The 14,302-nt window shown below is 44.8% G+C and overlaps 1 protein-coding gene across 1 annotated transcript in view; it reads right to left on the reverse strand.

Moving 5' to 3' along the window:
• Nucleotides 1–14,302, reverse strand: part of LOC142294881 (calpain-13-like) — a 212,644-nt gene that overhangs the window by 62,621 nt on the left and 135,721 nt on the right. The window contains exons 14-16 of the mRNA XM_075337943.1: nt 12,358–12,426; nt 7,637–7,699; nt 2,497–2,565 (exon numbers count right to left, since the gene is read on the reverse strand). Of these exons, the coding sequence (XP_075194058.1) occupies nt 2,497–2,565; nt 7,637–7,699; nt 12,358–12,426 (201 nt within the window). The remainder of the gene's footprint in view (nt 1–2,496; nt 2,566–7,636; nt 7,700–12,357; nt 12,427–14,302) is intronic.

The raw sequence follows: 14,302 nt of genomic DNA on the forward strand, positions 1-14,302 counted from the left end.
AAACGGCAAGCTGGGACATTCAATACAACATTTCAGTGTAGCGTTTGCTGTTTTAGTTGGCCCAATGTAATTATGAGAACAGTGGTTTCCAAACCATGCATTATTTTTTAATTGTGGTATCATATCTGTCCCATATTTTTGATTATGTTACCTTTTCTTTGTAGTTTAGTTGCAGTAGGCTTGGTTCCATATCTATGTGTCAAGGTTGGTTTCTGGTTTTGGTGCTGTATCTCTGTAGTCAGCTTATTAATGTATTTGAATACTAACATGTAAACAAAACCCACTGCGTGTATTTTTATAGTGGTGGCTGGATTTGATGGTATGATATGGTGGGTTTGGTATCATTCTGTCTATGTTCATATTTTTACAGATTCTGAGTGTTGCCTTGTTGCTCTGTGTGTTCCCCTTTGTGGTCTACAGTCTAAATTACATTAGAGAAGGTCCAATAATTGAATTCTCTCAGTTACCATCTGCAGCCTGGATGTGTCCATGCCTCTTGATGATCCCCTGCTGACATTTCCTGACTGTCCATTCATATCTCCCTTGCTCTCCAATTGCTGAAAATCACCCCCTGCAGTGCCTTGATCACTAAGGTGCTGTCCCTAGGTTTGAAGGGTCCTGAAAACCATCCAAACTCTCTGCTAGACCTGGATATAAGGAAGGACTGCCGGACGACAAGGAGGCAATAAGATTTATCCTTTGTGGGACGCTGATGCTAAGGCCAGCATCCAGAGAGACTTGGAGAAACCCTGATTACTGGAAAAGACAGCTGGATGAGCCTATATGTAATAAGTATCTAACGCTGCACTGCCATATTGATTTCTAAGTGCAGGATTGTTACTCATCTCCTGATGTCATGGCTGTCTCACTGCATTATGAGACTAGTGACAGATTCAAGACTTGAGAGTCATTTTCCATTCTTGACTCTCAATATTAAATGTGTTTTCCTTTCTTTTGGCACTTGTAGGGTTAACGTCAATATTCCTTGCCAGCAAACAGCCTATTACCAACTCAGGAGTTTCTAATTTGGGACCACTCCCAGTCCCTTGATATACCCTCTGCTCCCAGCAAAGGGTGCTGGTTATTCTCTTTGTCATTTGGATGCTGGGCCTGGAGGTGGAAGGAGCTGCTGAAAACCCTCTGCTGAAGTTGCTGTGGTGGCTGCAGTCTTAGTGCTGACTTCAGCAGTCTGTTGTTATGTTTCCCTCTGTTTGTCTTCCTTTCCCAGAGTGTTGTTTCAGTGCAATGGTGGGGCTAGTGTCCTTCACCTGCCCACTCCCCAGCCAGGGACTATTGTAGCGTCTTTTTAGGGCTTTATGTATTCCTGCTTGGTGACAGGTGAGGAACCTGTATAGGGACTGGCTAGGACTGCAGCATAAGGCAGCAGGTAACTGAAGGAAGTGTCCATCTACCCTCTCACTAATCCTAGGGCCCTTCGTTGTTAAAATGTGTACCTCTTGTCTGTCGTTGTGTAACCCATGTTGTGTTTTAGCTCATGCCAGACTCTACTTTAGTCCGTGGCGTGACACCCGGGCTATTTATGCTGTTACTGGACTGTATCTGTGTTCCTGAACTATTTTACCCTTTGTGTGGTGGACTGTTTTATGGACCTTTCGGTTTTGCATATAATAAAGGTTCTTGGGATTGTTCACCCATCTCTTGCTCTGTGTGATTCTGGAGTAGGACCCCATGACACTGGATTTAAAGGGTTATTCTCAACCTAGGAAGTTAATCCCTATTCTTAGGATAGGATATAATTTTTCGATCGCTAAGGGTCTGACCATTGAGACCCCTACTGTTCCCAGAACCTGAAGCTGTGAAGAGCCCTGTGTGAATGGAGTGGGATCGATCATGCACAACTCTGCTGCATTTATTGCAAAGTTGTGCATGATCTTCCATGGTTTCCTAGAGAATTAATAAAGCGCCAATGTGTGCCATGATCGACTTCATTGTGATCCACTATTGGACTGACAAATGCCCATATATTGTGCCTGCAGAGGGGCGCTCTATGTTTTTGCCCATAAGGTAGTGATTTATCTGATTGTGATGGTAGAATATGGGGGGCTGTGTATAATTTTGTGTACGTTCGTATTTTAGGTGTGCTGCTCTGTCTATTCTGTATTCCTTGTGTGTACATTGTTCTGTTTGCAGGTTTAATCACCCCCTGCCGGGTTTTTGTCACTTAGTCTGGGGGAGGGGGCCTGGAATCCACCTAACCTCTCTGTTTTACCTGGAGATTAGTCAGTCTGGCTGGGAACTACAAGAGAAGCAGGAAGATTCATCCTCTGGGGCAGGAGCTGCGACTCCCCAGAAAGACCTGGACATTTATCGCTTACTGGACTATATACGTGTTTCTGGACTATTTTACCCTCTGTATGGTGGATTATTTTATGGACTCTGATTTGCTTGGAAGAAATGCTCTTTGGATTGCACACTCATCTCTCGCTCTGTTGATTGTGTGATATGGGAGAAGGACCCCGTAAAACTAATACTTACTGTAATGAGGAGCGCCGGTAGTAATATTCCTGGATCCTTTCATTTAAAATTGCTGCATTGTCTGTAGGTCTACAATGACACAAAACACACACACAACACTATATGTCAGAAGATCCATTTCTTTTCAAAATGATATAGGATTACCAACCATAAAGTAGCCTCTTTACTGGAGATCCTTTTAAGTTTGATTTTGGCAAAATAAAAAATTGGAAATCCCGTTGACAACACAAGAAAAAGCAAAAAATAAAGCAAAATACAAATGGAGCAATAACCAAATCAAGATGAAATCTTCCACTGGAAACACAATAAAGCAAACTGGAAATCTCCAATTATGCGAAGATGTAAAAACGCATTGGATGAGACAATTATGGACAGAGGAGCCTGGTGTTAGTTTTGCAGTTCCAGCGCTTTTCAAGACTTTGGTTCAATTTTCCATTCATTTTTTGCTACAAATGCAATTCTGTTATTTGTAGTTATTCCTTTTTATATTATCAATATCTATTTTAAAGGGAATCTGTCAGCAGCTTTTTGCCAACTAATCGGAGAGCGGCAAAATGTAGACAGAGACCCTGATTCCAGTGATGTGTCACTTACTGAGCTGCTTGCTATAGTTTTTATAAAATCAATGTTTTCTCAGCAGGAGATTATCAGTAGACGACTAGTAAACCTGCTGCCATGTAGTCCTCCTTAATCAAGAGTGCTTTACAACCCCACCTCTACCACTGATTGGCAGCTTTTTGCCTATGCACAGTGCACACAGAAATCAGCCAATCAGTGGTGTGGGTGGGGCTATACAGAGAACCACTAGATTTCCAACATATAAAACAGGAATTGTATCCAAACTGCAGCAAGCAGCCCAGTAAGTTGCACATCGCTGGAATCAGAGTATCTGCCCCTACATCATGCTGCTTACAGATGGGGTGGCAAAAAATGTAGATTTCCTTTAAAGAAGAGACATACGTAATTGTTTTGCACCTCATTACTGCAGAGTCTGACTGCTACATATATAAAGCATTTCCATTACCATCTTGTATAATCCATGTAAACGGACAAAATGTGATAGGAATTACAGGAGAATCAAAGACCGGTGGGTAAGTGGCAGCTCTGCTGATATAATGTAGGGTGAAGGAAAGGCAGAATTCCTCAGTCCACCAGGGTACATCATATAGTACTTACAAAAAGTTTGAGATATTTGACTTATGAGTGAAATTTATGGAAAACCTAAAAGGTTCCCTCTACAGTGATATTTTATCATGAAAGTCGGACATTACAGTCATATGAAAAAGTTTGTGCACCCCTATTAATGTTAACCTTTTTTCTTTATAACAATTTGGGTTTTTGGTGTTTCAGTTTCATATATCTAATAACTGATGGACTGAGTAATATTTCTGGATTGAAATGAGGTTTATTGTACTAACAGAAAATGTGCAATCCGCATTTAAACAAAATTTGACCGGTGCAAAAGTATGGGCACCTCAACATAAAAGTGACATTAATATTTTGTAGATCCTCCTTTTGCAGAAATCACAGCCTCTAGTCGCTTCCTGTAGCTTTTAATGAGTTCCTGGATCCTGGATGTATATTTGACCATTCCTGTTTACAAAACAATTCCAGTTCAGGTAAGTTTGATGGTCGCCGAGCATGGACAGCACGCTTCACATCATCCCACAGATTTTCAATGATATTCAGGTCTGGGGACTGGGATGGCCATTCCAGAACATTGTAATTGTTCCTCTGCATGAATGCCTGAGTAGATTTGGAGCGGTGTTTTGGATCATTGTCTTGCTGAAATATCCATCCCCTGCGTAACTTCAACTTCGTCACTGATTCTTACACATTATTGTCAAGAATCTGCTGATACTGAGTTGAATCCATGCGACCCTCAACTTTAACAAGATTCCCGGTGCCGGCATTGGCCACACAGCCCCAAAGCATGATGGAACCTCTACCAATTTTACTGTGGGTAGCAAGTGCTTTTCTTGGAATGCCGTGTTTTTTTGCCTCCATGCATAACGCCTTTTTGTATGACCAAACAACTCAATCTTTGTTTCATCAGTCCACAGGACCTTCTTCCAAAATGTAACTGGCTTGTCCAAATGTGCTTTTGCATACCTCAGGCGACTCTGTTTGTGGCGTGCTTGCAGAAGCGGCTTCTTTCGCATCACTCTCCCATACAGCTTCTCCTTGTGCAAAGTGCGCTGTATTGCTGACCGATGCACAGTGACACCATCTGAAGATGATGCTGCAGGTCTTTGGAGGTGGTCTGTGGATTGTCCTTGACTGTTCTCACCATTCTTCTTCTCTGCCTTTCTGATATTTTTTTGTCCTGCAACTTCTGGGCTTAACAAGAACTGTGGAAACTGACAGTTTAAATCTCTGAGACAATTTTTTGTACCTTCCCCTGAACAACTATGTTGAATAATCTTTGTTTTCAGATCATTTGAGAGTTGTTTTGAGGAGCCCATGATGCCACTCTTCATAGGAGATTCAAATAGGAGAACAACTTGCAAGTGGCCACCTTAAATACCTTTTCTTATGATTGGATACACCTGCCTATGAAGTTCAAAGCTCAATGAGGTTACAAAACCAATTTAGTGCTTTAGTAAGTCAGTAAAAAGTAGTTAGGAGGGTGCAAATCAAGAAATTGATAAGGGTGCCCATACTTTTGCACCGGTCAAATTTTGTTTAAATGCGGATTGCACATTTTCTGTTAGTACAATAAACCTCATTCCAATCCAGAAATATTACTCAGTCCATCAGTTATTAGATATATGAAACTGAAATAGCAAAAACCCAAATTGTTATAAAGAAAAAAGGTTAACATTAATAGGGGTGCCCAAACTTTTTCATATGACTGTAAGTAGAAGCAGCAATGGGGATTTCTTCATCTCACACAATTTATTGGCCCAAAAGCCAACACCAGTGGTGGGCATAACCCCCGTCCCAAAAAAAAGTAAGTTTCTTAATAACTTGTCGTGTGGCCCTGACCATTAATTCCAGCTGAGAACGACGCCTCCTGCTGGTCACCAGTGGAGTTATTGTCTATGGAGGCTGGTGTCCCACTCTTCTTGAATTGCGGCCCTCAGGTGATTGAGGTTTTGGGGTACAGAGTTATGGCCTCTACATAGAAACTCAGCTGATTCCATAGGTTTTCTATGGGGTTTAGGTCTGGAGAAAGTGCAGCCGCTCCGTTTGAGGTTCCCCAGTCTCCAGCAGCCGTTCCCTAATGATGAGACCTCGATCAGCTGGAGAATTGTCGTCCATGAAGATGACATTAGACCAATGTTGCTCATGCAGAGGCACAATCACTGGAGTAATTATGTTATTCCAGTATTAGGGACTGTTACTGTACCAGTCACACAGCGAAGAGCGTTTCTGTAGTGACTAGACACCGGTACACACTAACACCACCAAAGGCTTATCTGGTGACAGCAGTGGCTGATGCACAGTGCTCTACTTTTCATCTCCAACATCATCGGAGGCCATCATTTCTGCTCAACTTTCATTACTTACCAGCATAGAGGCTAATGGTCGTTTGTCCACCGTAAATGACGCCTCTGCCTGGTGGTGTGGACAGGTACGTAGATGACGCGTGTGCCTGGTGGTGTGGTCAGGTACGTAGATGATGCCTGTGCCTGGTGGTGTGTTCAGGTACGAAGATGACGCGTGTGCCTGGTGGTGTGGTTAGGGACCCTGCAGATCATCTAGCACGCAGACCACACTGATGTAAAAGGTTTCAAATGGTCTGATGTGACATTTGGGGGCCTCTCACCTCCCTTAAATGTGCCTGGAGTTGTGTGCCATTCATCATCCAGCTCCGCAGGGCACTGTTCACAACAAAGTGGACATCAGTGTTGGATGTAACCTAAGAACGTCCATTTCTCTTCCTTTCTGTGACTCTTCCAGTCTCTCTGTATCTCTGTTACAACCTGCTGATGACACTCTATGACACATTAAGCTCAGTGGCCACATCTCTGGCTTTCTATGACTCTTCCAGTCTCTGTGTGTCTCTGTACAACCTGCTGGTGACGCTCTAAGCTCAGTGGGAACTTCCATCTCAGAACATCCTCCTTGAAGCCTCATAATGGCTTGGTACTACCTATCAGTTGTTAGGTGTCATCTTGGTTTTATGTCAAAATATGAACGGCAATGATGAGGAGGACGGTTTAATACCAATTCTAACTGAATCCCAAAATTTATTGGGTGATTCATGGATCAAGCACCTATTGTGAATTTTGCCATTAAACTCCTTGATGGAGTTGCTCCTTGAAAGTTGTGCAGAAAGTCCTGAAACTTTGAACAGTTGGACATGATCATCCAAAAGATCAGAGGCGGTCATATTAAGGTCACCTGAAAAGGTTATAGGTCATTGTAGGATCATATGGAAATTTCACCCAAAAGCCAAATATCCCTAACACTTTGTGAGTAGTTTATGTGTCTGATAATTACTATCATGACTTGATTTGGGGAGTCGATCCGGTGACTTCTTGCTCCATGGTTGGTTCTCCTGTCTTCTGAGCTATTTGCCCTTTTCTTCCTTGTCCTAATGCTGATGGTTTCTTTTGCCTCTATTTTACTTTCTGGCTTTGCTCCTTTTCAGGTGTTTCCTGTTGTCTCGTTTTGGTTTGCCCTATCGCAGTCTAGGATGGCATATTTACACTCTCCCTTCACCACATTTCCTTGCTGGCTATACTTCTAGGAGGATTAGCACTAACGAGTTCCAGCCCTTCACCTAAGGGATTTTCCCTGCTAGGCAAAACCTATTTGTCTTCCTTCCCAAAACCTTTCCTTTCTCCTTAGCTTGGTCGGAGGTTGTTCTTGGTTCATTTATTATTCTCCTTTTTTCCCCTTGGTGCCTAAAGTTTTCTCATCTTGGGTCCCCATATACCTTTGCACACTTTTCCCCCTCCTGGCCAGCTGTGGATCTTGGCCTCCCCATTAGTTCCTCAGGAGGTACAAGAAACCCCTCGATGGCCTATTAGGGAGCCAGGTCTCAGATGATGTTTTTAGTGGTGCGGTTAGGGGTTGTCTAGTCTGTACAGGGACAAGTAAGGTGTGGGTGATGCTCCTCCATGTTGAAGGCATTATTATTTCCATTACCCCTTGCTCTGAATAAATGAGTTACGTGCGTAACACTTACTGTGCTGGGATGCTGTTGGAGCGGAGTTGTCGAATCTTTTCACTTGATTTGATGTCTGAATATCTACAATTACAAAGAAAAACATGCACATATTACTATATTCAAGGGTGGCCTTATTATTAGAATCATATCGGACCACCTAACGGTGGTCCCTTTAATTGAGATCCTTTTTATTGCTCAATGCAAAATTTCATTGTAGAACTGGGTCCACAGCTCTCACCTAAAAGACCCCGACATTCTTGAGCACCCCTACCTGTGTCACCTTGATTCCCAACTTGACCACTCCTGATCAGACGGAACATCATGGCTGCAGCCAATCAGTAGCCACTGTTGGGCTGCAGTAGGGTAAGGAGGTTGACTATTTCTGATGCATTCCATTCCCTGAAGACACCAATTGTGTTGTTGTGATGTGATGTTATGTGAATTGCGTCCGACGTCCTTGTAACTAATATGCCGTGTGATGTATAGTAATGTATAGCAGAATTTATGTGGTTATCGGACTCTAGGGTAAGAAGTAGTTAAATATTGGGGCTATCCCACAATGGCAGGGGTTATCTGATAGGGAAAGAGATGCTTCCTTCTAGAGAGTCAGATAAGGCCCAGTGTGTGACTTCTAATTTGTAGGTCATCAAGGCCCCATGCAGTGGGTGACTTGCGGCAGCAAAAGAAAAAAGGATGCAGAATGCGATAGCGTGATCCTGAAGTGTTGGCCAAGACAAAAACATAGTAACAATGCTGAGGTTACAGACTGACTTTCTACCAAAGTGGATCCAAGTTTAATGGTCTGGAGGATGGGACTTTAAGGACAAGGCCCCAAGCCTAAAAGGTAATGGGCTGAAATGGACTGGCACATGAAGCGAGCTGACTTTCCCGGGTGGAGTCTCCCCAAGCACAAGGCTCTCCTCTACGAAGAGAAGACAAGTGGATATGCAAGCATCTGAGAGTGCAAGGCGGCACTACTGGCTACTCTCTACCTCCCATATACGAGGAGAAGACACGTGGATATGGAAGCGGCTGAGAGTGCAAGGCTCTTCTCTGGTACTACTGGCTACCCTCTCCCCCCTCATTTATGAGAAGACACGTGGATATGGAAACGTCTGAGAGCACAAGGCTCTTCTCTGGCACTACTGGCTACCCCCTTACCCCCTCATTTATGAGGAGAAGACACATAGATATGGAAACGTCTGAGAGCACAAGGCTCTACTCCGGCACTACTGGCTACCCCCTTACCCCCTCATTTATGAGGAGAAGACACATAGATATGGAAACGTCTGAGAGCACAAGGCTCTACTCCGGCACTACTGGCTACTCCCTTATCCCCTTCTCTACAAGGAAAAGACACATGGATATGAAAGTGTCTGGGAGCAGAAGGCTCTCCTTTAGCCACAATGGGAAAACCCCATACCCCCTCCACTACAAGGAGATTGGATGTGGAGCTCCTGAAAGGGAAGGTGACTGTCAGAAATTGGACTACAGTATTACCCTGGGTTGTGCTGGGACTCACAGGACCAGTAAGAGCGGGAACTGAATGTTTGTCTGAATATGCTGTGTACAACTGATACAAGCTGGAAGCTATATGCCCGCTATCTAGTGTATGTAGTAATCCACAGGTAGATCATTGTCAGTTTGATCACTCTGTACAGACACAGTGTATACACAGTGAGAAGCAGAGAGAGCATTGTCAGCTCTGCTACATCGCTCTGTACAGAGCGAGAAGCAGCCTGACAGTGAGGACCTTCGATGACGTCATAGTCATGTGACCAGTCTGTAAGCTAATGTCTGTTGGTCACATGGCTATGATGTCACGGAAGGTCCTTTAACCCGGGGGCACAGCAATGATCGGACTCGGAAGCAGAAGCGGTCGGGAGACAGAGTCTGCAGGACACGTCGCGGGACCTGTAAGAATAATGACAATGTTTATTACCTATATTCTTTATCTTACAGCCTCTCCCCCGTCCCATCCCATAACTGTAAAGCCCCGAGATCGGTGATCAGACGCAAGATTGTGTTATCTCGATCCCGATCTTGATCTTTACTAAACGATCGGGCGAGGGTCCTCGATCCTGATCATCGGGGGGATCGCCCATCACTGTACAACAGTAATGTGAGTCCCCCTCTGGAGGAGGAAGTCAGGAAACCGATGGGAAAATATATCGGTGCGGAGGAGCAGTGAGGTCTACTTGGCGAGTATACTGTATGTTTTTCTTTTGTTGCTTTATTTTTAAGGGACTATCTCTACAATAAAATACTGCAGAAACAGTGATGTGAAAAAGGCTCACTATTAGCCGAAATGCGTATTTACACCTGTATGATATGATGGAATAAACTACAAAAATATTTCAGAAGATTTGGAGTGCCGATCCTTTGTATTAATTACAATAAAATACTGTCATGAACAATCCCTTTAAGTTTGATGTTAGGAAAGACTTTCAAGAATTTCATTAATAACATACATGCAAAAAAAAAACCAAAAAACAGTAAATGACCAAATCAAGACGAAATCTTCTACTGGAAATACAAATAATAATAATAATAATAATAATAATAATAAAAAAAAATAATAGTTTTACTGTACAAATAAAATACAGTAATACAATATTATTACAAATGATAATACAATAATACTATTCTTATTCTTTGTTATATTATTATTAGTATTTTTAGTATTAGTATTATCATTAGGTATTAATTTTTATTTGTATTAATATTGTTACTTGTATTATTGCATTATTTTTATTATTGTTAATATAATATATTTATACTGTACAAATAAAATACAGTAATAAAATATGTTTACATATAATGATAATACAAAAATTCTATTACCATTTGTATTATTATTATGAATAAAAATAATAATTATAATAAAAAATATGATAGACTGTACAAATAAAATACAGTAATAATACATTATTACAAATAATAATGATAATACAATAATATTATTACAATTTTTATTATTTTCTAGTGATTTATTATTATTAATAATAATAATAATAATAATAATAATAAGATAGACTGTATAAATAAAATACTGTAATAATACAATATTATTACAAATAATGATGATTACAATGATACCATTATTACCATTTGCATTATTATTATGATTTGGTATTGAATTATTATTACTTATTATTATTTTTATTATTTGTAATCATATTGTTATTTGTCTTATTGCATTATTATTTTTTAATAATAATAATAATAATAATAATAATAATACACAAAAATTACAAATAATAATTCAACAGTAATAATAGAAATAATAACTCAACTGAAGTTCTGTCTGAATCTGAGAAGTTACAATTCATTGTAGAAGACAATTATGGATTGGTTCAAAGAGTGGAAATGAAAAAAAAGGAAGAAGACGACCAGCACCAAGATGCACGAAGGCAACTACAGTTGGAGGTACCGTGTTTCCCCGAAAGTAGGACCCCCCCGAAAGTAAGGCAGGGTGGGGGTTTCGGGGGGGTCCGCCAATGTAGGGCACCCCCCGATTGTAAGGCAGGGTAGCAGGGGGCCCGGGGAATGTAAGGCCGCCTATGGGTGGTGGTCGCGGCGTAATGTAAGGCCGCATATGGGTGGGGTCACTGGGGACAGTACAGGAACTTGCCGCTGTTCCCTCGCTCCATCCAGGCCTTCTCCAGTCTCGTGCCACCCGTGGTCCGCCTCCGGTGAATGGCCCCCGCAAGGCTCCCTGCTGGCCATCAGCTCGAGCTGTGATTGGCCAGTCAGCCGGCTCGCAGCTGATTGGCCCTCAGCTCGAGCTGCGATTGGCCAGTCAGCCGGCTCGCAGCTGATTGGCCCTCAGCTCGAGCTGCGATTGGCCAGTCAGCCGGCTCGCAGCTGATTGGCCGAAATCAGCCGCGACGTCACCGCCTGCAGGCTCGCTCCGATTGGTCCAGCGTCCCTTGCATCTGAATCGTCAGCCCGGCACCGCAGAGGAGATCGAAACAGAAGGAAAGTAACGGTAAGTTCCGAAACTCTCTGTGTGTGTGTGTGTGTGTGTGTGTGTACGGTATGTGTACGGTATGTGTATGGTATGTGTATGGGTGCCGTATGGGGCTGTATGTGTCAGTGTGTGTGTGTGTGTACGGTACCGGTACGATATGTGTGTGGGTGCCGTGTGGGGCTGTACCGGTACCGTATGTGTCAGTGTGTGTGGTGGCAGAGTGGGGGGCAGAACCACTGTATGGGGAGGCTGCAGGGGGGAGGATGGGGTGGATGCCAGACTCTCAAACAATGGGGAGGCTGCAGGGGGGAGGATGGGGTGGATGCCAGACTCTCAAACAATGGGGAGGCTGCAGGGGGGAGGATGGGGTGGATGCCAGACTCTCAAACAATGGGGAGGCTGCAGGGGGGAGGATGGGGTGGATGCCAGACTCTCAAACAATGGGGAGGCTGCAGGGCGGAGGATGGGGTGGATGCCAGACTCTCAAACAATGGGGAGGCTGCAGGGCGGAGGATGGGGTGGATGCCAGACTCTCAAACAATGGGGAGGCTGCAGGGGGGAGGATTGTCATTTTTTTTCCAATGTAAGGCCTCCCCCGAAAGTAAGGCAGGGTGGGACTTTTGGGGGTAAAATTAATGTAAGACAGGGCCTTACTTTCGGGGAAACACGGTAGTAGAAAAAGGGGACACAAGTTGGATAAATAACATAAAAAAATTAGTACAGCACAAGAATTCCCCAGTGTATAGCAGATGTCTGGTGTACGTACTTTGCTGGCACACTGCTGGAGCGGACTTCTCGTTTCCTTTCACTTGTAGTTGTCTTTGTTTCTTCATTTCTACAAATATAACATAGATATATATATATATACATTATCAACCTATAGATTCAGTAGGGTAGCATTATTGATTAGTATTAGATCAACCCCTTCATGACTAGAAGATTTTCCTGCACGATCATTTTCTTGTTTTCTCTTCTTCCCCAAGCCTTACCATCTTGGGGGACACGTGAATTTTTTTTATTTTAAAGGGACTGAAACCCACAATTATCTGATGGCATAGTCTATATACTGCTATAGTACATTATTGTATATAGCAAAAATCTCAATCTCAGCGTTCACAGGAGGGAGTACCAACATGGCAGCTATTGGGGCCTTCAGCGGGACACCAACTGAAATGGCCAAACATCGGCAGTTGACTTTTGGTCAAATTGGCCCCCCATTTTGCTGCCTATGCAGTGTCCTAAATATGTTCTTACTCCGAATAGAACAGGGGATGAGTGAGCCATGACAAAGCCCCTCTCTCTTGAAGCCTCCTCTAAATCTTTATGCCTTTAGATATAACTTTAAGAATAAGAACCGGGGATTGGCGAAAAATCCAAATACCGTATTTTTCGCTTTATAAGACGCACTTTTCCTCCCCAAATTTTGGGAGGAAAATGGGGGGTGCGTCTTATAAAGCGGTACCGGGGGGGGTCCTGTCTGAGGCGATCGGGCGGCCGGGTGCCTGTGGCTGCATGCAAGCGGCCGGGTACCTGTACTTGCGTGCAGCGGCAGCCGGGCACCCGTGGCTGTGTGCGGGCGGCAGCGGGTGCTTTGTGGGGTCGGCAGCCGGGTACCTGTGCTTGCATGCGGTGGCAGACGGGTACCCATGGCTGTGTGCGGGCGCAGCGGGTGCTTTGTGAGGGCGGCAGCCGGGTACCTGTGTGAGGGCGGCAGCCGGCTGCCGCCCGCACGGGCACCCGACCGCCGCTCGCACACAGCACCCGGCTGCCGCCCGCACACAGCCATGGGTACCCGGCTGCCACCGCACTCAAGCACAGGTACCCGGCGGCTTGTACGCAGGATGGGCGGGCAGCCTGCTGGCTGCCACTCTGTGCATGCGGGGCGGGCGGCTGTGCAGCTTACCAGTTGTCTGCGGTCCCACTTTCAAATGATGGCGCCGGTGGAGCTCTTGGATGAGAGCTCCATCTGCGCACGCGCTGCTCCGGGACTCAGCGCGTGCGCAGATGGAGCCCTTGGATGAGAGCTCCATCTGCGCATGCGTCGCTCCGGGCGCCATTACTTGAATCGGGACCGCGGACACACTCCACCACTGAGCCGTCGCCGCCGCTCCCACCACTGAGCCGTCGCCGCCGCTCCCACCACTGAACCGGGACCGCGGACACACTCCACCACTGAGCAGTCCCTGCCACCACTGAGCAGTCGCCGCCGCCGCCGCTGCCACCACTGAACCGGGACCGCGGACACTCACTGTACTGGCCTGCTGCACGGCTCACCCGCCACGGCTGCTGCTACCACCACGGACCCCACGGATCCTGCCACCGCGGATGCCACCGTGCCTGCAACCACGGACGCCACGGTACCTGCAACCACGGACCCCGCTGCCACTGACCTGCCGCGCCTGCCAGCACAACCTGTGCCTCCTGTGACCCCGCTTCACCACCACTGCTGCCCCCCTCTGGTAAGAGAACACCGGAGTATAAGACGGACCCCATTTTTCTTTTTTTTACCTTTTTTTATGTCTAAGTTTGGGGTGCATCTTATATTCCGGTGCGTCTTATAAAGCGAAAAATATGGTAGTTGCAAAGATTTTGCAGGGACTCCCTGATGACCTGGACCCGATGAGATAGGTTCTTCTGCTCTATCATTTTAATGATTAGGGAGGGTCAAATATTCTCCGCGTCAGGTGATGACACCCTTATCCTTATCCTTT

This window comes from Anomaloglossus baeobatrachus, chromosome 3 (genome assembly GCF_048569485.1).
Source record: "Anomaloglossus baeobatrachus isolate aAnoBae1 chromosome 3, aAnoBae1.hap1, whole genome shotgun sequence".
Classification (NCBI taxonomy): Eukaryota; Metazoa; Chordata; class Amphibia; order Anura; family Aromobatidae; genus Anomaloglossus; species Anomaloglossus baeobatrachus.